Genomic DNA, 27,209 nt, shown 5'->3' on the forward strand with positions numbered 1-27,209 from the left:
TGCTGGGAGTTTTAAGGCACCTTTATTTCAAGGCGAAGATGACACAACAGAAAATCCTGGCACACAAGTGCGAAGAAGATAAAACATTTCTCATGCTGTCTAAAAGTGCTCTCGTACATGAAGGAAATCTTTTAGTGCTCGGAGGACGCAAACCAACACAGTAACAACACATACAAACAAGAACCATCAGCTGCTAAATATTGCACTTGAGGAACTACTTTGGAATGTGCTTGTATTATAGATTTTTCCAAAAAGTATCTGCTTAAATACCACAAATATAGATATTTTACTAAATATTTTCAAAAAATTAAAAAACATATCTCTTTAAATATCTCTGTAAATCTCTTCAGGGGATGTCCGCTTACTGGACCTGAGAGAATGAACATAAAAGTAACAGAGTGGTAGATTAATGTACATTAGTCTAATGTCTACTGTGACATTTGTCTTAGGGAACTCATCAGGAATCATCCATCTTCACCCAAGGGGCCACATTCAGTCCTCCAGGATGACATTTAGAATAGGACAAGGAATAATAACAATACATTGTGAATATATACAGTGAGGTCCAAAAGTATTTGGACAATGACAAATATATATTTTTTGGGGCTCTGTACTTCAAAACTTTGGATTTGACATGATAAAGACTATAAAGTGCAAACTGTCAGCTTTAGTTTGAGGGTATTTTCATCCATATCGGGTGAATCGTTTAAAAATGACAGGACTTTTTGTGCAAGGTCCCCCCATTTTAGGGAACCAAAACTATTTGTACCAATTCACTTCTATGTGTATTAAAGTAGCCAAAAGTGTAGTATATGGTCCCATATTCATAGTACACAATGATTACATCAAGCTTGTGAATACAAACTTGTTGAATGCATTTGCAGTTTGTGTGTCAGATTATTTTGCGCCAAAGAGAAATGAATGGTAAATAATGTATTGTGTATTTTGGAGTCACTTTTATTGTAAATAAGAATAGAACATGTTTCTAAACCCTATTTAAATTCATGTGGATGCTACCATGATAATTATGAATGAATCGGGAATAATGATTCATTCCCCTCCAAAATGCTAACCCTCCCTGTTCATTCTGTTCATTGTGTCATTCAGGATTATCCGTAATCATGGTAGCATCCACATTAAAGTAGAAGTGTTCAGAAAAAGATGATATTCTTATTTACAACTCCATGACACAATACATTATTTACCATTCACAACCAAAACAAACTGTGAATGCATCCAACAGGTTAGTAGAGTCACAAGGCAAATATGACATTTTAAACTTCTTTAATACACATATAAGTGAATTTGTTCAAATACTTTTGGCTCCCTGAAATGGGGGGACTACATACAAAAAGTGCTGTATTTTCTAAACAGTTCACCTGATATGGATGGAAAGGCCCTCATATTAAAGCTGACAGTCTGCATTTTCACCTAATAGTCATTGTATCATTTCAAATCCGAAGTCCTGGATCTCACTGTAGATAAGAACATATTTCATCACACTATTATACTTGGCCCCCTAAGCAACAATCATACATCACCATCAGAAACATTCAGGCGGCTTTCCTAACACAACATAAATATGCCTTGATAAAGTTTATGATCATTTGAAGGCTTACCCTCTGAAACCAATAAAAAACTAAATAAATGCTCCCAAAGATTCACCCCCCCCCCCCCCCAAACCCTAGATCTTCAAAAGCCTATATTCAAGTTCAGCTCTTGATGTATCATGGGAAAAAGAGTCTATGGACTGAGAGAAGTATGAGACAGACTCGTTGTTATTCTGGAGTGGGATTCTTTGGCTGTACTCCTACATTCAGTCCAAAGATCTTCTTCTTGCCCTGAACCATGGCTTTTTCTGCCGACATGTCTCCATGGTTGTTATAGCGATCACTAAAGTATGTGAAAACACTGACGGCCAGGAACGTGATCAGGAACAATGTCAAAACAATCCAGAGAAGTCGGTTACGGCGGAAAATCTTGGGGCAAAGCCGGTCAAGGACAACTAGGACCTCTTCAACCTTACTGTAAAGGCGAAATTGAGAGGGGATTCAGAACAATTCAAGCTATACACCCAGTCATTGTACAGTGGCTAGTAAAACTACATCATCATTTATTTTCAATTGATCTACATGAAGTGAAAATTACCTGTTGAACTTTTCTTTTCTGCTGACTTCTTTTCTTTCTTCCTTCTTTTCTGGATTTTTCTCTACCTTCCCCTCCTCCTCCTCCTCCTCCTCCTCCTCCTCCACCTCCTCCACCTCTTTGACTTCTTTACTTCTCTTCAGTCCCTCTTGGTAGCTGTATTTGGAACATTACACTTGTTTTCTCATTAAAGGCACATACGCTGAACGTAGAGGAAGTATCATAAGGCAGCAGGGGCACATTACATATAAACTACTTCACTTTATTGCAATGCTGACTGTACTGAATGTACTGTAATATTATGTTGATTCTTCATACTATTATGTACTGACACTATTATGTCAGTACAGCCACTCCTCTGTCAGCGTGCACAGGGTGTGTGACTGTGGGTATGTGTGTGGGTGGTCAGGGTGAGCGGGTACATAGAAAAGGGCCTCACCCTTTATTGTAGGCCTCCTCCTCGATCTTTGCCTTGATCTCTGATCTGATCTCCTCTAGGTTGATGGAGGGCTTGGCTGGGGCAGATGGCTCAGCTTCCTGCTCTGCCACACTCTTTCCACTGCATTGTTTCATTGCGGAAAGAACACAGAACATTTTACCAACAGATATTGTGATGAGAGAGAGGAGTGCATCATGGTCATTAGGCTTTCCATCATAACACTGTGGCCTTGTGTTAATGGACAGGCTGGAACGCAGTTGAATGGCAGCGTGCGTGGATGGCACCATCACTGCCAGGCAAGCTTGCGTAAAAACCAAAAGTACAAAGGAAAAATGTGTACATGGGGACTCTTAAAACGTCCCTGGCTTTTACTGAGCAGACACTTGATACAATTGTTATTGTCTCTCTCGCTCTGAGAGATCCTGAGATTTTGGCATGGGGCAAACTAAAACAGCACACCACTTGAATGCTCTCTCACTCAGACTCCCCTTATTACTAAGCCAGGGATGGAGTCTCTGGCCTGGCTTTTGTCAAGCTCCCCAGCCCAAATGTTTAGATTACATCTCAGAATATCCCATCAGCCAGTTGCAGTTGGGTTTTTATGGAATGTTGCACAGTTATTTTGGGTGCATAGACAATCTGGGAGTTGCATAAGGGTTGTGCAGTTATCTGCTGTATATGGCCCCTGGTATCCGGATGGCAATGATTAATCAAGCTACTTCCTGAAGGTCAAGTACACAAGGCAAAGATTCTGAAACAGCACAAGATGTCTTCTGATAAGGGTGTACATATATTAAGGCCCCGCATCGCCAATTGTTTCACGGTGCTGTGAACTGATCTTGGGAACCAGGCAACACAGGCAAGGAGATAGATTGTGCTGAGAACAGTATGTACAGTATATTCATGGGTATGCATTAGGCGAACATTATGACAGAGGATGGAGGAACATACCTCTCAGCTATAGCTGGCTGTGTAGTCTCAGTGGGAAAGTTGCTTTTCATACTGTTGGCTTCACACTGTAATTAACAAGATCAAACAACATGCATGTCGACGAAGCAGACTGATAATATCCTGTCTATTTAAGTTTACCACTTAATGATGTGGTCAGGTTGACAGGCTGAGAAGGCTGTGATTGGGTAGAAACATACCAGGACAGGAAGTGCTTGGCCCATGGTGAGTTGGGGGCTGGGTCCCATGGCAACGCTGGGGCCGGGACCTGCCATGACCGGGGTCTGACCAGGGATGTTCAGGAGGTTAAATTTGGGGACCACCGCAACACTGACCCTCCGCCTGGGCAAAGCCTGATAAGGAACAATTGGAAGGGAGAGAGAGAGGGTGAGAGAAAGAGGGGAGAAGAAAAGAGAGGGAGAGTTCAGTTGAGAGTTCAGTTGGGGGGATTATCCTTAAAAAGTGTCACCCTGATATAACCAGTCAAACCCAGTGGAAACACTCTGTTCAACACTACAGCACCAACCTTTCCCAGGGTCAGGGACATGGACCTGGATGGCCGTGGGACTCCATCATCTAGCCAAAGAACACAGGAGAACGTAGTTTAAGTCAATCCACATTTTGCAACAACTTGCCCTTCATGCACTGGAGAGAAAGGGTTTGTGCAGGTGTACCTCCAGTGTCTATGGATCCTCCATAGCAGCGACTAGAGTTCTGGTTGGCCAGCTTCTTGAACTCCATCAGCTCAGCGTGGTCCTTCTCATAGGTCCTCTTCAGATTCTCCACATACTGCATCATCACCTCTGTGGCCTTGTTCATACGTTTCTCCTGTCACACACAGGGTTCCAAAAGGGTTCTTCGGCTGTCCCCATAGGAGAACCCTTTTGGGTTCCATGTAAAACCTTTACTTGGAACCCAAAAGGGTTCTACCTGGAACCTAAAAGGGTTCTTTAAACTGTTCTCCTATAGGGACAGACAAAGAACCCTTTTAGGTTCTAGATAGCACCTTTTGTTCTACGAGTGCAGCAACAGGAGTGTCATTACTGTCTATGGGCTGGAGAGTTAACCATACAGTCACAGCAGAGAGAGAGGGAGAGAATATCATTTTGAGAGGGACTCCAACACTGTGGAAAGCCATCATCATGTCAGGTCTGGGGTCAGGTCTGGGGTCAGGTCTCGTACAGCAGCAATGATGTTAGTCTATAAATCACAACGGACATATCCCTGAGTCCTTCCCTAGTCATTTATTGGAGTTGGCTTTGGTGTGAACGATAACCTGAGGGAAGCATAACAGGCTAAATCTTTCACAAACATATCTTATTTGAAAAAATAAAATTCTCATGGCAGTGGAGCATGGAAAAGTGTTTTCACATTCACTCAATGTTTTCTTCTCTCATTCAGGGGTTTCCTCGAATCATTAAGGTACTCTGTGGAGGGCCCATCCTATCCTATCCTATGCCTGGGTTCCAGTACCTGTCTGACTGCTCCAACCATCTCAGCTCTGCTGGAGAGCCTGGTGGCCAGACGGTGCAGTACTGCTACTGTCTCTATGAGGCACTGGTAGGACTCCCGCTGCTCCATGTTACTCCACTGTGGTGCCGTGCACTGAGGAGGCAACAGCAACAAAACAAAGGGCCTTGATAAATGAAAGTGAATCAACAAATTTCATATCCTGTGTTATCATGGCCTACTAAAGGCTGACCTTCAGAGAGCCTTTGAATTCTTCTAGTTCCTTCTCCGTGTTTTCCTCGGTCAGGGTCCGCTCCCGCTCCGCCTGTTTGAGCCGTGTCTCCAGAGTGTAGTTGTCATTCCGGAATGCCAGCGAAAGTTGAACAAACGCGTTCTGTGGGGAGGATATGACTGTGTTTAATGTTCATGAAACGGTCACCAGGGACACATTAGATACCATTATTAAGGACTGAGACACGCCAACGCACTGGACCACCACACAAAGTAGATCAGAGGGGTCAGGTCAATTATTGGGCTGCCCAAGAAAACATGAATACAGTATGGGACTGAATAAACACATGGAACACTGAAGATCCTTGATAACATGTTAACATAACATAACTGTTATGCTAGCAATGTACAGTATGTGCTAATGCAAAGCACAACTACACCAGCTGGCTACCCAGCTACCATGTAGAACTACACCAGCTGGCCACCCAGCTATCACTGGCTAGTTGGCTACCCATCAACTAGCCAGTGTGTTGACAGTGCTGCTTGCTACCAGGCCTGAGATGAGCCTATAATGTGCAGTGATGCTGACAGATGACCTCCTGGTGTCATGCTGTCATGATCAAAGGGTCTCTGCTGCAGCATTCCAAACATCGTCCCAGAGTACTGAGGCAAGTGTTGAGAGGAAATCGGTGACCTCGAATGTCCTAGTGCACAACATGTATCCCCCTGGGTGGGACAGGCGTCTGGGCAGGCGGGGCTAAAGCCTAGTCCAAGTGCTCTGCACTCAAACAACACAGCCATGTTTGCATTTTCTCCTTAGAGACAGGAAATTGAGGTTCCCATTAGTCTCAATCATTGGTAGAGACTAGGGGCTTCCTGTACATTACATTCATGAGGCCACAGACATGGGGAGAACATGCACTATAAAACTGGTTACTACTGTATAATACCCTCTCCAGAGTAGATACTAACCTCAACTTCTTTTTCCGTGAGTGGAGGTGCACTGCAATATAATCAGAGAGGAAATATAGGTTCAGTATGTAAGTAGAAAGACCAAAATATATGGTAAAAGGTCATTCCCTGTCAGTCTAAATACTGTGATACCCACCAGCCTGGTAGCCCCCTGTGCAGTTTGAGTTTCCTCAGCATGATGTCTGAGATGTTGGGCATGGCATCTGACTTCTCTTTAGCCTCCTCATCAGTAGGAGACCCTGCAGGGGGCAGAAGAGAGGGACCTGGCCACCCACACACCCACACACACACACACACACACACACACACACACACACACACACACACACACACACACACACACACACACACACACACACACACACACACACACACACACACACACACACACACACACACACACACACACACATACTTAGATAGTTACAACGTGGCTATCTGGTCTCAATGGGAAAACCTAATTTATTTAAATAATCAGATTACTATTTTGATAATCGACCTACTTCTGAACAACATTGTACTGCAATTTTCTTGGATCACAAACTATTTCACTGATGTCTTTTCAATATTAGCTGACCGGGTTCTCTCATGTTAGCTGACCGGGTTCTCTCACTCACACCATCTGCTGGTGCAAACTTAAAATAACATTTCAGGTTGCCAATAAATTGCAGCTCTGTGGCAAACTTAGAACAGAAAATCTCTCGGGGTCAGTAAGGACTCGCATCCTGTGACGTAGCTGGGAGCCTTGACTCCTTTCCCCCTCACTAGATAAAAGTCTACTGTCCACTCCAATGGTCTGTTACACAGCACTACACACAGCACTGTCTCCTCTCCAGGTCAGACACGGGGAAACCCAGTACCTCTTTCCTGTTCAGCTGTTTCACTCAAGTCTGCCAACTTTGACCCCACAATGCTTTGGTTCCGCATCAGCTTGTGCTCCTGTATACAGAAGAACAGTGCAAATTTGGATTTTTAAGAGCTTTCATGTTGTAATAACTGTGTCGTACAAAGATGTTTACGAGACCAAAACATTACAAGAACAAAACATTCTCTCTCATGATTTTAGCATTTACCAAAAGGCTCTTAAATCCCCCAAAACATGCAATAAATGTCACATTAATGCTATCAGGTGAAACTCAAGGGATGAGTCCCGGTAGTTAAAAGGCTCCCATCGTACCTCTCTTATTTTGGACAGCTTCTGCACGTTGACAGGCTGTACAGGGAAGTCCTTGTACCCAGAGGACATGAGCAGGGCATCCCGGGTCTTGTCTTGAAAGGAGAAGGTTTCCTCGTTTGTAGAGGGGAGACTTGGTGCCCCATTTCTGGCGTTGAGAGTTCCAACAGTGTCCCAGGACACAGCTCTCATTAGGGGAGGAAAGGCCCCGATGGTCTTGATCTCTGCTGTGCAGGGGGCCTGCTGAGTGGGGGGCCGAGGGACAGGCTTGGCCACCCCAGTGGCAGGGGCCTGGTTGGGGGCTCGGGCCAGAACCTCCTCTGGCTTATTGACTAGTACTGGTGCTGGGCAATTCTTAGCAGCTACCCGGGGGTCAAAGTTCTCCTTCTGGCCCCCACTGGGCTCCCTGGGGGGTGGGGGAACAGAGTATCGAGGAGCCAGGGTGCCTGAGGACACCTTACGCTTCTCATTGGGCTTCCAGTCCACCAACCTCCTGGTGCTCTAAAAACAGCAATATCACAATTCTTTAAACACTGTCAATTCAGGAGAAACTAATTGGAATTTCGTGGAGAGGGGGCGCAAGAATGTCAACATTTACAATTTTCTACCTTAAATGAATTATTGTATCCAACATAGCTATGAGCATAGCTATTCTGGAGTGTAAACTCATGAGTGTTTTTACTAACTACGTATTGCATTTTCATGTATGACTAACTGTTCCAGGGTGCCACTTGAGAATGAGAGTGGTGGTGAGAGTGCTATGCTACCTCATGCTCCGGTGTACTGGTATCAGCCTGCTCCCTCGCAGACAGAACCTCCAATCGCTGCCAGAGAGGAACACAAAACAACACACATCAATCAACATACTGTTAAAACACCATTACTGAGTGCATCAGACAAATATAATTCCAATTGGTCTTACCAGGCTGACAGGCGACGAGGGGGCATAGTTCACCTCTGTGGCTACAGCTGAAAGAAAAAGGTTTACAAAAAAAGCTGTATAATTAAATGTATTTTTATGCAGGGATTTTCATGCTCTCCAGCAAAGAGAGTGAATATTCTCTAACAGACAGAAAGATGGACGTACCTATTTGAGGGGCTGTGATAAGAGAGCTGCTTCTGGACGGCACAGGTGAGGAGGATGGTGTGTGGTTAGGAGAAAGACCTGTGGATAAAACATACACATGTGTTTTATGTTTGAACAATGAAAGTACAGTATACTGCATCAGCATCGCATTCCAGATAACAACGCAACATAAAAACTATAGGTATTGGGATTTAATTTGATATCTGCTACTGTAGTCTGTTACGTGATGGAAGACTGGACTTATCTGACGTGCATTCAGAATGCTGCAAGACGAAGGCATGAGGGCACGTACGTGATGTTCAGATAACTCCGGAAGTCAAGATAGAAACATACAGCAATTACAGTGACTCACTTACTAAATTCAGCTAGCAGACCTGAGGGTTTGTTGGCTGCTCACTGTATTTCATAACCAGCGTTAAGAGTCAAAATATTGTTCAACCAAATCTACACTCCACCAGCTGATTAAATCTCTTCTGTGTAGATAGTGGTCTTAAAATGAATAGCTTAATACTTACATACTGTACACTGTATACTGTACAGTAAGACTTACCGTAAAGTACTTTTATATTTCCCTGTTTCACTTGTATACCAGTCTGTAAACCAGTGAGTGTCTCTCACCTGTGGGGGATTCAGAGAGGCTGCAGGTGGACTTTCGGCCCCTGCGGCTCAGGAAGCGGTCGCTGACTTTCTTGGCCTCCTGCAGTAGCACCAGGTTCTTCTGACGGTCCTCCTCCGAGAGCTGCAGCTCAGGCAGATGGTCTTTCACCAGGTCTATCACATTGCCTGTACTGTCTGAGAAGGATACACATGTACACGCACGCACGCACCCACCCACGCACCCACGCACCCACGCACCCACGCACCCACGCACCCACGCACACACACACACACACACACACACACACACACACACACACACCAGAGTCGTAATTAAAACACAAACAGAGACAATAAGAGACAAATGGCAACAACCAATAGTCTTCTCTCTGAGCTCAGCACAGAGCAACAAGCCAACATCAATAGTAATCAAAGCAGAAGCATCCAGGCGCTGAGAGCTTTGGCTCTGCTTTTCTAAGGACAAAGGGCCCCAGTTCTCTATGCTGTCAGACACTGATGACCAAACTTATACATTTCAATAGATGGAATTAAATTAGCCATACAATGTTGTGAAGAAAAACAATGGACTCATAAGTTTTGTTAACATGAGTGTCACGCCCTGACCGTAGATTGCTTTGTATGTTTCTATTTTTTGTTTGGTCAGGGTGTGATGTGGGTGGGCATTCTATGTTTGTATGTCTATGTTTTCTATTTCTATGTGTTTGGCCTGGTATGGTTCCCAATCAGAGGCAGCTGTCTATCGTTGTCTCTGATTGGGAGCCATATTTAGGTAGCCTGTTTTCCCACTGTTAGTTGTGGGTGGTTATTTTCTGTTTAGTGTTTGTTGCACCTGTCAGAACTGTTCCGGTTATTCCTTTTGATATTTTGTATTTAGTGTTCAGTTATCGAATAAATAATATAAACACGTATCACACTGCACCTTGGTCCTCACCTTCTTCCTCTGAATGCCGTTACAATGAGGCTATATTTAGCCTTTAAGTATTTGACTGTACCCACCGACTGTAGTGATGGGTCCTGCCAGGGAGTTTCGGGACAAGCGAGGTCTGGGACTGTGTGGTCTGGGAAAGAGAAACGTTTCAAATTAACAGACGCCATGTTCTTACGACACAGTCTATATTTACATTTACTCTAAACACTTGAAGAAGGATGGATTTTATTTTCTAGAAATATCTCGATGCTGGCTTGGTTAAAGTGGATCATTTTTCAAGAGGTGGTTTGCTCTCAATCCATCTTGATATGAACAGTCCTGTTCTCAAGATGAAATAACACATGTACCTGGTCTGTTCCAGAGGGCGACCGTCTGCTTGGACCACGGTCACAGTCGCTTGCTTTGGGAAGACAATGGTGGGAGCAGGCATCGCCACGGTAACTGCTCTACTTTCAACTGGTGTATACTAGATAGAAAAATATGTGAAAAACAAAAGGTTTAAAATAAGTTAGGAGAGGTGTAACTTTAGTTATGCAGCAAGACCAGAACTAGACTGCATGAAAAAGGTTTTGAGTGGACTTTTGAGGGACCGGGATAACAGAAATGGGATCCTGCCATAGACAATCTAATATTGTCTCTCAAATAGAAGGCAAATTCATAGATATGGATATTGTTACTGCATGACGTAAATTGGGGGACATTTTCATTTAAATCTTTCGAAACATTAAATCATGCAAAACAAAGATTACAGAGACATTTGAGTAAACATGTCACCAAATGGCTTGTGTCACTGCAAAGGCATCAAAACTTTCTCATGCTTGACCCTTTAACCTTCCTGCTTATGTACACATCTATAAAATCTTGTGTACACACTTTCACAGAGATGTTTGGTGACTTGGTTCCCCAAACTGGAGACTTGCTGTTTTCGTAAACTTTTAATGTTGATATTAATGTGAAGACAGAGCCAAACATACACCTTAATGTCTCTCTAGACCCTCCCTGATGTTGACCATGGCTGGGACTGTATGGGGGACGTGGTGGAATCAGCAGGGGGGAAAAGACACTTCAACTTCAAGGCACAACCATTTCAAAGCACTTTTAAGGGAAAAAGAAATAAACTTGTGGTCCTCTGTTATCGGTGGGTATTTCAGTGAGGCACTTAGCTCTGTTGACTATCAGGTGGTCCCTGGTTTCCAGCAGCAGCATTTTTAGCTCAGCAGCACAATGTCAACAGCCTGAACCCCTGAACATCAGAAACTCTAGACGTCCCTCTGGACTAAACACCCTGAACTCACTGGACCTCAGCATCCCAGGAGAGTGGAAGGACAGAATGAACACTCACTTGAACCATGGGATCTGTAACTAAGTTAACCATGTTAAGTATATTTCCAACATTAAAGGCCATTCATTTTTTATTTATATCCTAGTATCTAGTTCTATCCTGAGAGAAAAGTATGCAAATAAACAGGGAGGCATTAAATGATACTTCACTGAGACCTTTGTCCTGGAAGAAAATGCTAATAAATGATATCCCTATAACAGTCTAAAACTGCTGAAAGGTCAGGGCTATGGTTTAATAAAGGAGGATCATTTTATACGGTTGCCATAGCCCCAGGTTAGATTACAGAGGCTCATTGCATACCTCAGTGAAGTCTTATCTAGGCCGTGGTTATGACTGACTGGAACGGATGACAATGTACTCCTAGGAGGAGTAACTCAGTGGTTCTGGTGAGGCAGCCATCCGCTCAACACAAATCTGTTGTGTCTCTACAGTGTAAACCAAACAGCTGTATATAGCTCCTGACTGTACACAGGCAGCTTTCAGAAAGCCTCTACTTTTTGTCTCAAAGAGTTTCAATGGCATGTTTTCTGGGAGACGTACTGGACTAGGCAAAGCCACATTCAGAGACTCATAAAACATCCAATCTATCCACTGCTCTGTACAAGTCTACTCAACTAAATTAACATTAGGGTGGGGAGTCACACAGGATCTGAACAGGTGACAGAACAAAACAACGAGGGACAGTTCAATCTTCAGAGTAGAGCCAAGATCTAGAGGGGTCTGGACACACTGTGCTAACCTGTCTTGACCACCAGCGCAGTGCAAATTACCTCATCAACACAAAAAACAGGGTAATAAGAGGCGCTGGAAAAAAGTTTGTGATCTGGACAGAAGAGGAAAGAACATCCTGCTCATGATTTTGCTGGGATTAATTACATATTTTCATTGCTGAGCAAAGCTTTGTTCCTGAGTCAAAAATAGAAGTGTGTGAAAAGCAGGGAGTCATTGGTACTAAAGATACACACATCCATAACACACTAACATGTATTAGCAATGAATATGTGAGCAACACTATGAGCATAGATATGAGTGAAGCCTAATGCTCATATTGCTCATATGCTATTGTTGCTCACATATTCATTGCAAATCCGTATAGCTTGCCAACACTGAACCTAAGGTTCCAGGTTCAGTATTAATGACCTAGTGCCATGTATAGCTCTGAGTGCAACATACCACAGCTTTAGAGTGAAGGTTTAACGTAATGGATAGGTACTCACTGTGCTGGGTGAGCTGGAGGAACTGTCGAGCTCCTCAGGGGAATCCTCCTCTTCTTCAGGGAGGACGGGCATTACGGGGGGCTGTGGGGCACGGGGTCGTGTCAGGGGGAAAAAAAAGGGGCTCTCAGCTGGAGTGGGTTGGGTAGGGGATTCCTCCAACTGCTGTTCAGTCTGAACCCAGGGAAAGCAGTACAACTCGTGGCCCCCTCCTTCCTGGAACCAGAATTATATGCATGCAAGCAGGAAGTCACACAGCCACAACTGAGAATACACAGCCTCTGATAGCTTCTAACTATAAGGGAAACCACAAAGAAGCATGACACTTCCTCGAATAGGATAAGTGTATAGAACATTTGCCTATGAATGGGTGTGCCAACTGGTGGTGGCTAAGTCTGTTTGAACTTTGATGTTGGATGACAAAACCTATGATATCATAAGGAAAGGGCCTTGTAGACATACATTCAAAGTATGTAAATAGTATTCTGGTCATCTCCATGTAAAAGGACAAACATGTGAAGTTTATAGGAGCATATCACAGTTGATGTCAAATGAAAGCTAAGTCTATATTTTTGGGACATGAAGGCATAGATTTTTCAATCATTTTCAATTCTAAAAATGTGGCATAAGTAAGGTTTTGATTTGTGGGTAAATAGATGGAAAAGGTGTCTTAGAAAACACCTACCAGAAAAGGTCTTAAAAGGTTTCAGAAATACATCAAACCCCAATGATGTTGATGTAAAGACCCCTGCTAACTAATATCAACACTTATATTTCGTTTTGGAGAAATGATTTTCCTTCTGTAAGTTTAAGAAATATTGCCTAGTGTCTTGTCATTCTGTTACCAAAAACCCACATATCTATAAGATAGTTTCTCATTTCTCTCCCTTATGAGGGAGGATAATGAAATTTCACAGAAATAACAAGTAAAGGTAGTCCTAGCAATTGGTTATAGTGTTTCTATTGATAAAAATGTTGTTTAAGAATTATTAAGTGATTAAAATGATTTTCCATTGTGACGAATTCAATTGCAGTCATTATGTTGCAGATTTTTCAATCACTCTGTTACCAATCATAGTAGTCACAAACCACAGTTGCAGTACAGCACAGTACAGTACAGTAGAGCACAGTAGAGTACATTGTAATAGACTGGACTCTACTGTACTTTTCTTTACTGTACTGTACTGTGCTCTACTGTACTGAACTATACTTTACTCTATTTGTATTTTCTTTACTGTACTGTACTATACTATACTGAATTCTACTCTACTGTACTGTGCTGTACTGTGCTGTACTGTGCTGTACGATGTCCAAACTTGTGAAACATAGATGTCTATGACTGGTACAGATTTGGTCCGGTCTGGACCAATAATAGCCAGTGTGTAGAATAATACCAAAACATGCAAAGGAGGATATTACATTTTTCTACCTTTGTGCACCTATTCAGGATGTATCACCATGAATATAAATTACATTCATAATTGCATTTCTGTATAGTCCAGATTAAGCACCCATGATGTGATTTCTGTTACCATCATTCTACTACCGGGTGTTGATCCATTACCGGGTGTTGATCCGCCAAAATATACTGAACAAAAATATAAACGTAACAGGTAAAGTGTTGGTCCCATGTTTCATGAAATAAAAGATCCCAGAAATGTTCCATACATACAACATTTTTATTTCTCTCAAATGTTGTGCACAAATGTGTTTACATCCCTGTTAGTGAGCATTTCTCCTTTGCCAAGATAATTCATCCACCTGACAGATGTGGCATATCAAGAAGCTGATTAAACAGCATGATCATTACACAGGTGTACCTTGTGCTGAGGACAATACATGTGCAGTTTTGTCACACAACACAATGCCACAGATGTCTCAAGTTTTGAGGGACCATGCAAAAAGATACATGCTGACTGCAGGAATGTCCACCAGAGCTGTTGCTAGAGAATTTCATGTTAATTTCTCTACCATAAGCCACCTCTAACGTTGTTTTAGAGAATTTGGTAGTACGTCCAACCGGCCTCACAACCGCAGACCACATGCCAGTCCAGGACTTCCACATCTGGCTTCTTCACCTGCGGGATTGTCTGAGAGCAGCCACCCGGACAGCTGAAGAAATTGTGGGTTTGTATAACCGAAGAATTTCTGCACAAACTGTCAGAAACCGTCTCAGGGAAGTTCATCTGCGTGTGTTGTCCTCACCAGGCTGTTGACCTGACTGCAGTTCGGCATCGTATCCGACTTCAGCGGGCAAATGCTCAACTTCGATGGCCACTGGCACACTGAAGAAGTGTGCTCTTCACGGATGAATCCCGATTTCAACTGTACCGAGTAGATGGCAGACAGCGTGTATGGCGTCGTGTGGGCGAGCGGTTTGCTGAACAGAGTGTCCCATGGTGGCGGTGGGGTTATTGTATGGGGAGGCATACGCTACGGGCAACAAACACAATTGCATTTTATCGACGGCAATTTGAATGCAAAGAGGTACCATGACTTTTTTTTAAGGTATCTGTGATGACAGATACATATCTGTATTCCCAGTCATTTTAAATCCATAGATTAGAGCAGTGTTTCCCAACCCTGGTCCTTCAGTACCCCCAACAGCACACAGTTTCGTTGTAGCCCTTGACAAACACACCTTATTCAACTCACTGAGGGCTTGATGATTAGTTGACAAGTTGAATCAGGTGTGCTTGTCCAGAGTTACAATAAACATGTGTATTTTTGAGGGTCAGGGTTGGGAAACACTGGATTAGAGCCTAATGAATTTATTTCAATTGACAGATTTTCTTTTATGAACTGTAATTCAGTAAAATCTTTGAAATTGTTGCATGTTGCGTTTTTATTTTTGTTCCGTTTCAATTTTTTTCAAACTCAAGGTGCCATATCAAGCTAACACCCCATTCTTTCTGCAGACATCTTTGAATTATTTTTGAGTTTTTGGAAAATGTGGTCAATTAAAAAAATAAGGGAGATTTTACTGTCATTCTGTTACCAAACTTTGCATCTGCACTGTTCATCCAGTAAATGTGTTTTAGCAAAATTTTCAGTGGCAATTGTTAAAAGTAGACTTCTGTGTATAGGGGTACGGTTTGTTAAAGGCTCAGTGCAGTCAAAAAGTCGATTTTCTGTGTTTTGATATATATTTCCACACAATGAGGTTGGCCTAATACTGTGAAATTATGAAAATGATAATAATACTCTTTCAGTGTAAGAGCTGTTTGAAAAGACTGTCTGTACTTTCAGTCTGTTTTGTTGGGATGGAGTTTTGGCCTACATCACTAGGCTGTAAATGTGTTAATATTAGACCAATAAGAAAGAGAGTTCCAAACCTCTCTGCCAATGACAGCTAGTTTTCAGTTTTCCCCTCCCCACTCAGACAACTCCCAGAATGTCCTAGCAAAATTCTTGCTTGAGAAATTGCTCTTGCTAAGAAGCTGTTTTTTGTTTTCTTTTTGACCATTTTGAATTAAAAGAATCACAGTAGCTAGGTTTCCATCCAATGTGCGACAGATTTTCATGCGAATTATCAAAAATCTGCATAAAACAATATGATCATTTTCCAGCAGAGATGTGTTTCCATCAAACAGACTTTTTGCGGATAAAAGGCTGTGCACAATGACTTAGTGCACATAAAAAAGACTTTTGCACATGTGGTTTAACCAACACCTCGCAGATACAGTGCGGGTAGGCTACCTACATTATGAGATTATTATGGATAAGAGCGTTATTATTTGTATTTGTCAAATGGCAGCCAAGCATCGATCATCATGACACCAGAATAAGACCCTCAATATTTATTGGAAAGGAGCATCAAACTCATCACCTTGCACATTAATCACCCTGTGAAGTTCCTCATAACTTATTTAATCTGTAGTTTAATAAACTGCATGCTTTCCAGAGTCATGGTGGGAAGACAACACAACATATCATCACTTGACTCCAAGTTTACTTCGATATGATGGTTATTATATCAATATTTGCTCATACATTTCCACCGCCATTTTTCCGATAATTAATTTTACCCACACAAAAAGATCTCACCATGTCAAACGAACAAATTATTTGTCGGTATTTATAAAATTGTACCGGCATTTTATGTTTCCATCAGCCCGGTTGTGACTTTTTTTCATGCGTTAGGTAACTCATCCGCATGAAATGGTTGGATGGAAACGTGGTTAGTAAGGTACTTAATTGTTATTAAGTAATGATTTGATATTGAGGTAGAAACGGCTGCATTGGGCCTTTAAACATTTTAAAGTGAAAGAGAGAGTCTCAGCGTCACTCTGTTACAATGGAATCACCCTTCTCTCAAATAACTTGGTTATGATGCAATGAATTATCATTGCAATATTCCAGATGCAGCACAACTCTCTAGCGGCATATTACTGTAATAACGTATCAGACAAACCACCACACAGACATGTCAGCTGCTTCTCTCTACTGTTAGACCTGACTAGCAAGTCCTGGAGCTTCCAGAACAGTGCATAAACAAATGTGACCTTTCTCTCCCCAGAGGCGGGGGTGGATGAGCCAAGTTAATCTGGGAGAACGGGAATCCCAGAGGAACGCATTCTTCCAGCTATTAAAGTTAGATATATTTAATTCTGAGAATGAACAAAGAAAAACAAGATACTGTTGTCTTGTAACGAATCTAAACATCTACGACAGGCAAATCAAACGTGGAGACAGCGAGGTAGCACAATGGAGGATGAAAGGTTAGCAGTGTTGCAATTAAATCGTCATAGAGCAAGGTTATCTTGAACTACCTTATTTACACGAAAACGAGCATATCTAACCACACAATCACAATCTGATTCTAAAGGGGAAACAAATACAATTATTTATCCTATCCATTTCAACATGCCTATGGAAATAATACTCTGGGAAAATGTCATACAGCAGAGCCAGAATCATCCAATCAGACATGCCATCAGTCAGAGCTCTGTCGGGGTTGACGGAGGTCACATTCTAACTGGAGTCTCCCTCTCTGAGCCTAATGGTCTTTGCCAGGGCTCACTACAGAACCCCCTGCTCCATTCTAACCCCGCCCAGCCCCCCCCCCCCCCCATCCTGCCCTGCCTCTCTAACCATCAGCCAACCCGTGCCCCCCACAGCCAGCAGACAAGCACCACTCACTCTGTTCCTGGGTATGGGAGGGGGTGTTTGTGTAGGAAACCATGGCCTTGGAAGGATGTGTACACCTTAAATGGGTAAAATAACTTGCTTATGTTTCTGCCTCTGCCCATTTAGAATAGTGTGTGAGTGTTATTTTTTAACCACAATGATTTGGGAATCACTCGAGTATTTAATCATAAAAGAGGCTATCCTCATTAAAGATATAATTGAAAAGTATTCAGTCCTAACTTACCTTATCTGAGCCTGTTATTAAAACAGTCGGTAGATCTCGAGAATGGAAACTCCCACAATGCTCTAGATCACACCCAATATCTGTTGGTTGTAATGCGTTGCTCCTCCCACGATCTTCTGGTTCAGAGGCTTTACTACCAGCACTGTCTCCTGGGTTTGATGGCTGACTTCTCCCACAGTCTCCAGGCGGCAATGCTTGGCCACTCCCACAGTCGCGGGCCTCTGACTGACAGTAGTCACGGCAACTGGGATCCTCCGATCTGAGACTGATCAAACACATCAACACACTGTTCTTTATCCATAATCAACAGTTAAATCTCTCCAAAATCATATCAAACACAATTATAACCCGTATATCAGCTTGAATATTTGTGATAACTTCCACTGCTTCCTGCTCTGTGAAATACCACCACCTCCTCATTTTAAATCCAGACAGGTGGGCCTTTCCTAACAAACTTTATGCAATCTTCTGACAGTTCCCGCTTCCTCCTAGGAACAGACTGAGTGCCCTTGTATATTATTGGGGCGCTGGTGTGTGACCATGTAAACACTGGCATCCCTGCACAGTCTCACCTTAGCCTAGCTCTTCAGTGTGGGGGGATGTTAATCTAAACACATGCAATATCCTCTTCCTGTAAAAGAGAGAGAATATAAACACGAACCCTGCTACATTCTCCTCAGTGTGAGCGGCAGCGTGACTGACACAGGCAGACTGAGGGGGTGTTTTCGGTGGGACGGTAAGAGGAGGTGCACACTCGTACTGGATGAAGACTTGTGATGGAGACACTGGGGGCGTTTGTGTCTCTGACACTGGGATGGAACCTACGAGAGGGAGGAACCAACACGGTCAGACAGGGAGGTCCCAGTCACACTAACAACATGGTGTAGGCAGAGTAGCAGACGTGTGAAAACAAAACACATTAAACAAGCAGATGGACAGGAGATAGGAACAGAAATGACAGGCAAATGAATGGTAGCACTGTATGACCTGCCAAAAGGAAGTGGAAGAAATGTGAGGTGCACATGAGCATTTCGCTGCACCTATTATACCTGCTGTAAACTGTGTATGTGACGAATATATTGGATTTTGATTTGAAGATGACAGTGGATCTATTACCTAAATATGCAGGTGCAGGACCATCACTGCTGGTACTTTTGTGCTTTTGGTCTGGGACAAAGTCAGGACATTGGACTTGGCTTGGTTTGTTGTCATCAGTGCAGGGTGGCTCTGAATCGTCACAGCTCTGACAGAGAGAAAACAACATATTCCATTAATCCATTCATGAACTATGCTGTGTCATCCACACTCATCATCTCCTAGTCCCTACCTATGTTTAGTGTTTCATGGGGCTGTTAGCCGTATCAGATATAGCCGATTTTGACATTAAAAAAAGAAAAAATAGAGAGAGAGAATGCATCAATGGATTTTTCTGACATGCCGCCAATGAGGGATTCAGTGTTATGTGTTTAGTATTCAGTAAGCAGAAGGAAAAAACAATAAGCTGTAGAACATAACACATTCACCCTCTTATCTTTGCTCATAAGTAATCCAGAGTGCACATTTCATTGAGGAATGGCTTCCTGAGTCCTGAGTCCAGACACAGTACAGTAACAGTGTATGCTGGTAAATGTCATGACAAACATGGCTAACGTGGCTAGAGGATGCTGGGAACGTGAGGCTAATAGACCCATCTCTCACAAGGGAGGAAGTAGACTGTTTAGCGTTCTTCTAGGAACAAGAGGGATATTTAGACCAGGCCTCAGCAAGATGAAAGTACTTATGTTCTTATTGTCTAATTGTTTTTTATAGAGTTAAAAAGCACATTGTCCACACCCAGGACCAGCAAATGTGAGCTAGAACAAAACCTTGAAAAACTATTTCTTTTCAGTTTGAAATACTTATATATAACTGGAGTTGATTGACCCCTTTGTAAGGACATGGCCTTTTATTTTCCATAATCACATTGAGCCAATGAGCCAGGAGAACCGTGTGCCATTCTCTGATAAGAAAAACAAGACCCAACACTGACCAAATTAAATCACTGTCCTGTTATGGCCTTCACAAAACACAATGTCCAGATAGGCCAACTTTCTACAACTGGAGCTGTGATGAACCACTCATAGACAACACAAAATGCACCCGGATCTCCTGTCTAACATACACAATAAACAGACAAAGGATTTGTCATAAAAGTTCATAACAAGCTGTTATAAATCTCTAGTGCGTTGTCAAACATCAGAAAATGCTGCTATTTTCATTAGTGTGAGGGTTTAGCGAGGTCAGGTTCAGTACCAGAGGTCTCCTCCTCATCAAGCCTGCGTATTTACTCCTACACACTTCTATATCTGTACATGATGAAGGAGATGACATAGAGAGAACACTTTCAAACATAGTTAAGATACTGATAAAACAATAATCTAAAGAACAGTCACACAGTGACAAATAAAGGCAGTCCAGAAAGACTGCTGTACTGTGGCTGTGCAACATTGCAAAGGTTTTGACACACTGTAAATGTTTCAACTAAATATTATTAAGTAACTGGTTCCACAGCTTTTTTGTTTGGTTTACTCAACTTTTCAGCGTTACCTGAACCTAAAAACATGTGTTGGCCCAAACTTAGCTCCAACATTAGAAAACGTAGGCAAAAATTCAGTCAACTTAAAACAATGTTTGCTTAAATTGTCTCATATGTTCAACTATAAATGATTATTTGGGTGGTGTAGCAGGAAGATCAGAATGCCTTGAACCAAGAGGTTGTGAGTTCAAATCCCAGGTGAGAACATGTTGAACAACAATTACCGTATAAATGAACATACACAATGCAATCATGTATGTCAACGTGTGTCAAATATGTAAGTTGAAAACATTGTACTGTATGTTAACAGCACTCTGTGTGTAACTAGTTATATAGCTTTTTTTTAAGGTAAGATGCCCAAATAATAATTTTTAGTTGAATGAGCATATGGGAAAGTTGAGCACACATCATTTCAAGTTGATCAAAGTTTTCTCAAGTTAGAGCTAAGTTTGGACCAACAATGTTTTGTTGTTGTTCAAGTAACACTTGGACCGAAAAGTTGAGTAACCAAAAAATATTGTGGAACCAGTTACTTAATAACAATTTATTGAAACAACTAGATTTGTGGTTTTTTTTTTTTTTTTTTTTTTTACAGTGCAACACTGCAATTTAGAAGCAATGTCCTGGGCTGAGATAGTTTCTGGGAGTCCACAGTGAGAGTCAATTTCAAAGCAAACAGAGTCGAGGGGGCCAAGCTGAGCTGCAGGAGTCTAAACATAGAGACAATGAGATGAATATTGCAGTGTAATTGAATCTGATTATTTCCTGCCGGGACCGGGAGTACATCCACGCCTGCAAGGCTCTGTCCACTGGACACACAGGGCCTCTCAGCCACTCTCTCTCCTGATCAGAGCTATTTTTGGGAACCTCCAGCCTGTCCCCTTTAGCAGGCAGGTCCCTGAGGGCCACAGAGTTACCTCACGGCAAGGCAGAGGGCTGGCCTCGCTGCTCCCTCATGATAAAGTGAGCTGAGCAGAGCGTTCGCCCCGGCCCCCTTCTCCCCTGTTACGTAAGCCCTCTGCCTGTTGCCAGATTTGTTTAAAATTTGGTTGTGTAAAGCACAGGGAGTACAGAACCGGCAGAGGAAGTGGTGGTTACACAGCCACCATCCCAGATAACAGGATATGGAGGGAGTGTGAGAAAGATGAGAGATGGATGGGAAGAGACAGAGGGGGAGGCAAGTGAGCTTGTTCAAAACACCAATGCCATTTAGGCGATCATGGCTATATACAGTATCGCAATAAAACAAATAAATCATTAGCATCTGCTGGTCATGCATAGAATCCCAGTATGTGCAACTTCCAACCAAGTCTTGTAATTATTGTTCTCCCTTAGCAAACGATTGCTATCTTCCCAATAAGTGACAGCCTGTAAACCCTCAGCAGAGATATGCATATTCCAACTTAACCCCAAAGTGATGATGAACAGAGCAAATGTTTAACATGGCTGTCAACTCGATGCACATAGCCACAGATACTAATGATAACGTGCATAGCATGCAGCTGCAGACTCTCTAATCTCTAAACAAATAAAACGTGCGTACAATACATCATGTCTACCTGTCCACAGAGCAGAGAATAGATCAATAGCTGTACCTGTAACCTCCTGTGAGAGATACCACCTTCACTGCTTAGCTCCACATAAACTCCACATAAAACACCCGACAGAACCTTCCCTCAGTCAAACTGTAATTCCCAGATTTTTTCACAGAAAACCTAGCTATCCCTGGCTGTCTCTTTTCCTTTCCCCGTCTTTTTTTCTAGCACCAGCCTCTCTTTCACTCCTGGGAGCTTTGACCATTTAAGGAGAAGGCTCTGTGTGCCTCTCTGGGCTGCTGCTGTGTATGTGTACAGCTCTTCTCTAAGGCTGCCGCTCCACTCCACTCAGCCCTGACTGATCACATCTCCTGAATTACACTCCAACTCTGAGCTCCAACTCTGAGCTCGTACTCTGCCTGTGAGCGCCAAGTTGCTATTTTGTCTCTCTGTGATCATTCTGTGGGGGCAGAGGTCTGACCAGGGAAGGGTAGAGTTTGGACGTGTGTGTGTTTGATCAAAACACCTTATAACTCAAACTATCATTCCTCCCTCCCCCACCAGATTGGAGTCTAGGACACGGTTTAGGGTGTAAACAGTGTTCCAAGCAGTCACATAACCTCAAGAAATGAAGGGTGGGTGGGTAGCTCCTACTGAGCACCTAAAATAAACACAGACATACACGCACATACATACTCATGCACATGTACACATCTGCATCCTCTGTTCTCTACATACAGAGGCACACAGACTAAAAAAGCTCTCATGATAAGCTTCTCAAATGTCATGGATTATCTGAGGTTATACGCTTTTTTACAGGTCATTAATAGACCATAAGACCATAAGAGACAGTATGAGAAACAGGGGACACTACATATCACATAAAGTAAGTGGAAGGTGGAACCAGTAACAGCAGACACATTATGGAACCTGTTTACATTTTAAATCAGATCACAACAAAGAGAAAAGGCCTTCTGTTAGTGCGTGATTATTAAATGATCCAATAATGACACAGCTAGCCTGTATCTCACTGTTCTGGGAGCAGCAGTACAGTTTGCTCTAATATGGGCTGACATGCCTCTGCTACAGTGTGAGGATAATTGTTTATCTCAGGTTTGGGTGTTTGAAGCCCAGAAAGGATTAGAGAGAAAAGGAGAAAGGGCTGTAGAAAACATTCTAGATATTCCTCTCGTATTTTACTCAATTAGATCAAAAAGCAAAGTTCCATTCAGAGGCACAGGCTGTCAGCACATGTGGGATCATGCTACTGAACAGATACAGAGAACAAAGAGCCTAGTCATCCAGGTTATAAGACAAACATAATAATGATTCAGGCAGTGAACTGTCACTACATCAGGAAATACATGAAATCGATCAGAATTGTAGGCAAAGTGGGAAAACGTGTAGTAAAATATGAACTTGCAAACAATATTTCTTCTTTGTTACGTTAGCCTATACAACACCAAAAGTACCAACAAAAAAATAATATACATATATCTTACCTTGCTGCCACTGTTGCTGCCTCCTCCAGTTCGTGAATAAATGGCACCTGTTTGAACCAAACCAGAGAAAGTGAGAAGGGCTCAATTTGCATCTTACTGGTACTGTACTGTATGTCATGTAAATTAATGCCATTAAAATGCACTAAATTTGGGAGTATTCCTCTGAGGATGACGCACCGATTGAGCTGTCTGTCTAATTGGTGGACCGGACAGTATTTCAGAAAGTCCTCTACCTCACCCCCTACCTCCATTTCTAGGGGCAACAATAACCTGGCAACCAGTTTCATGGGACGCTTGATCCTCTGGTTGAAAGCACTTGGCCCACTGCAGACCTATTGTGTCATATCCTTTTGAACCTCTCCTGAAAGACAGTGTCATCCGTCATTGCGAACAAACAGAAATCTAAATGACACCAATGCTACATGCTACTTGAAGCATCCTTATCACTGGAAACGTCCTCATGGCTTTCAGATCTAATTACAGAGGGAAATAGAATGATCACAAGGATGTATAATTCATTCATACTGGGGTCAGTGGCAGGTTGAGAAAAGAAACCACATCACAGCTATCCAACTCCAACAGTGGACAGACAGGAAAACATCCGTTTGCACTTCACGTTGGCAAAACATCTTGGAAGCACTTCATTCTTGTCCAGTATTTATTTTACAACGTCGCCACCAAGAGCTCTCAGGCTCAGAAAAGCATAAATGCTCATAAGAGCCCTTTTGCTTCTGACTATAGTAGAAATGTCCCATTTGCTCCTGCCACTGCTGATTTCAGCAAAACAATTTCAATATCTTGTTACATGTGTATGTGAATTGAGCCAATCTCTTGATAGTGACATACAGCTGCTCCACAAGTCTTTGCTCGAGCCCTATAGATATTGCTCATGTTAAAACCCATAAACACCTGTACAAGTGATACTGTACATAATGATAGGGCCTACAGTACAGTATGTACAATATTGCTTTAGTTTACCGTACTACTAAATACAAATGTTTTGGCACAAAATGTTCAGTATGAACAAAACATACTTGAATTCTAGTTAATATGTTCTAATAAACACAAGCCCATATTAAACTGCCCTGGTTGGTATGGAACTGATGTGCAGGGGATATAAAATTGCTCTTAGGGTTTTACGGGTAAATCGGAGTAGAGGGACTTAGTAGAATGTAGATAACAAGGTAAACAGACAAAGGCTACTATCCTACAAGCTTATTTCAGGAGATGTTACAGTCAGTGTGTTGGAATACTGGCCTTTTACTAACACCTTAACAGGCCTACATTTGCAAAGTATAGTCCAAATATCCTGTTTGGGATAGGGGGCACTATTTTCACGTCCGGATGAAAAGCATGCCCAAAGTAAACTGCCTGCTACTCAGGCCCAGAAGCTAGGATATGCATATAATTGCTAGATTTGGATAGAAAACCCTCTAACGTTTATAAAACTGTTAAAATAATGTTTGTGAGTATAACAGAACTTATTTGGCAGGCGAAACCCCGAGGACAAACCATCCAGGATTTTTTTTGTTGTTGAGTTCATTGTGTTTTCAATTGGGTTTCTATGGGAACCTAGATTTCTGTGGCACTTGGTTGCAGTTCCTATTGCTTCCACTAGATGTCAACAGGCTTTAGAAATTGGTTGATGTTTTTCTTTAGAGAAATGAAGAAGTACGGCTATTCAGAAAGAGGGTCGAGCATATTGTACTCCTTTGTTTGGGGCCCGCGACCTGAAGCTAGCTCCACTTTCATTTTAGCCGCAATTGAACACAATGTATTCCATCTTAAATTTGATCAATTATTTACGTTTTAAAATACCTTAAGTTGGATTAGGAAAGTTGTTTGAAATGTTTGAACCAAGATTACAGGTAATTTATTAGATAAATGGTAGTCATGTTGGGCGAGTTGGAACCGGTGTTTTTCTGAATCAAACACGCCAAATAAATTGACATTTTGACAATATAACGACGGAATAAATCAAACAAAAGGACCATTTGAGATGTTTATGGGACATCTTGGAGTGCCAACAGAAGAAGATCTTCAAAGGTAAGGCATGAATTATATCGTTATTTCTGAGTTTTGTGTCGCGCCTGGCGGGTTGAATTATGATTGTCATGTGTTTGTTTGATGGGATGCTGTCCTCAGATAATCGCATGGTTCGCTTTCGCCGTAAAGCCTTTTTGAAATCGGACACGGTGGCTGGATTAACAAGAAGTTAAGCTGTATTTTGGTGTATTGCACTTTTTTTGCGCTCTGCAATTCCACCGGATGTTGTCAAAAACCCCTAGCCGTAAAAGGATATCTTCATTTCCATGCGGGGAGGGCTGGAGGTTCATCCTGTCTTACTGGATGGATTGCATTTGATTTTGAATATCAAGCTAGAGCCGATGCTGGCATCCAGAGCTCCTTTTAGTTCCTTCTAAAGTGAAAGCTGCCAGGAGTCACATCAATGGGGTTAGATGACACACAGCCCACATTCAGAGGTATTACATTAGCCTGGTGCTGGCTTTCAGTAGTCCACATATCACATATCCCACCTGCATTGCCTGCAGTACCTACATGCAGTATGTGCCATATTCTATGGTTGTGTGAGAATGCCTGCCAGGTGAGAATGCGTAAGGTAAGTGTCATGATGTTATTTGAGCATCAGAGGATGCTTCTGGCATATTGCTGTTCTCATGGCAGATGCTTCATTTGTTAAGCAAATAGAAGACTTCTCATCATCACAAATAGCCTGGCAGAACAGGGGCAAGGGTCAGGTGATAAACTACACTGTACTGTAGAACTAATGTAGTGATCTGATCGCCAACACAATACAAACACTGACCAGTAGGCCTGTTCATGCCAAACAACTTCCACTGATCTACAGCATTCTCAAGATTTTCTAAACTCATCAACTTGACCGAACAATAAACAATAAGGCTGTGACTTTGCATAGATGGACTCTCCTCATGGAGGTCACATGAGCATGGCTCCCTTTCGTGTGAACCAAACAGAGCTGTTCTTCCCTCTAGCTGTGAGAGCAAACCACACCAAATGTTCACTGTTTACATCCTGGTGTTTCTACTGAGGGGCTTCGTCTATTCCTCCCCAGATAATAGGGCTTGGGCTCCTGAGACACAGAAAACAAGGGCAAGGCCCATGATGGTCACAGTAAACCCTTCATGATGAGTGACACTCACCAAGGGGCCTTCAGCCTCTCTGCGCCAGCTGCTTTGTGTACGTTACAGTCTGCTGGGTCTATTTCAGTAGCATCCCCAGTGATTACTAATAAAAAGGAAAGTGGCTAACGGATTTGTTTCCCTCTGTGTTTCTCCTCTTACAGTAGAGTAGGCTAATTAATACTGCTACAGTCACTGACATACAAATGCTGTGTTTGCCCTGTATTTCAGTAGTAGTAGTCTCATCATACCGCTTATAAGGGGCCATCGAGACGTGCTGTAGCTTTCGGTCACCGGCTCTGGTGGAGAGGGGTTCCTGGGTCTGTCTCTGCCTACAGCTTCAACATCAGGCTGGGCTGTCTGCCCTACAGGACCTGGCAACTTCGGAACAGAAGAGAGAGAGGAAATGCAAATGAAACAGCTGTAAATAACTTTTAAGAGTTTTACAGGAGGAAAACAAACACAGCCTAGTATATCATTGGTAATCATTGCAAAAGCAGACATGTGAGCATATA

The 27,209-nt window shown here is 42.5% G+C and overlaps 1 protein-coding gene across 3 annotated transcripts; it reads right to left on the reverse strand.

Moving 5' to 3' along the window:
* Positions 1-27,071, reverse strand: mrvi1 (murine retrovirus integration site 1 homolog). 3 transcript variants are annotated; one of them, XM_071381265.1, is made up of 25 exons: positions 26,946-27,071; positions 23,534-23,580; positions 19,038-19,164; positions 18,583-18,742; positions 17,922-18,186; positions 12,551-12,763; positions 10,339-10,457; positions 10,060-10,121; positions 9,064-9,237; positions 8,446-8,523; positions 8,281-8,327; positions 8,126-8,182; positions 7,362-7,859; positions 7,045-7,123; positions 6,321-6,423; positions 6,185-6,215; positions 5,235-5,375; positions 5,006-5,137; positions 4,207-4,360; positions 4,059-4,108; positions 3,733-3,885; positions 3,536-3,600; positions 2,585-2,704; positions 2,149-2,301; positions 1-2,025 (listed from the first exon to the last, which is right to left on the reverse strand). In XM_071381265.1, exons 6-25 carry the CDS (start codon positions 12,620-12,622, stop codon positions 1,779-1,781), a joined length of 2,535 nt encoding a protein of 844 aa, XP_071237366.1. In that variant the 5' UTR covers positions 12,623-12,763; positions 17,922-18,186; positions 18,583-18,742; positions 19,038-19,164; positions 23,534-23,580; positions 26,946-27,071; the 3' UTR covers positions 1-1,778. The 3 variants fall into 3 exon arrangements, with proteins under 3 accessions (XP_071237366.1, XP_071237365.1, XP_071237367.1); XM_071381264.1 differs by having other exon boundaries at positions 6,321-6,447; XM_071381266.1 differs by lacking the exons at positions 23,534-23,580; positions 26,946-27,071 and adding an exon at positions 22,092-22,103 and having other exon boundaries at positions 6,321-6,447.
* Between the last annotated feature and the right edge of the window lie 138 nt (positions 27,072-27,209).

The sequence above is a fragment of the Salvelinus alpinus genome, chromosome 33 (genome assembly GCF_045679555.1).
Source record: "Salvelinus alpinus chromosome 33, SLU_Salpinus.1, whole genome shotgun sequence".
NCBI classification, from domain to species: domain Eukaryota; kingdom Metazoa; phylum Chordata; class Actinopteri; order Salmoniformes; family Salmonidae; genus Salvelinus; species Salvelinus alpinus.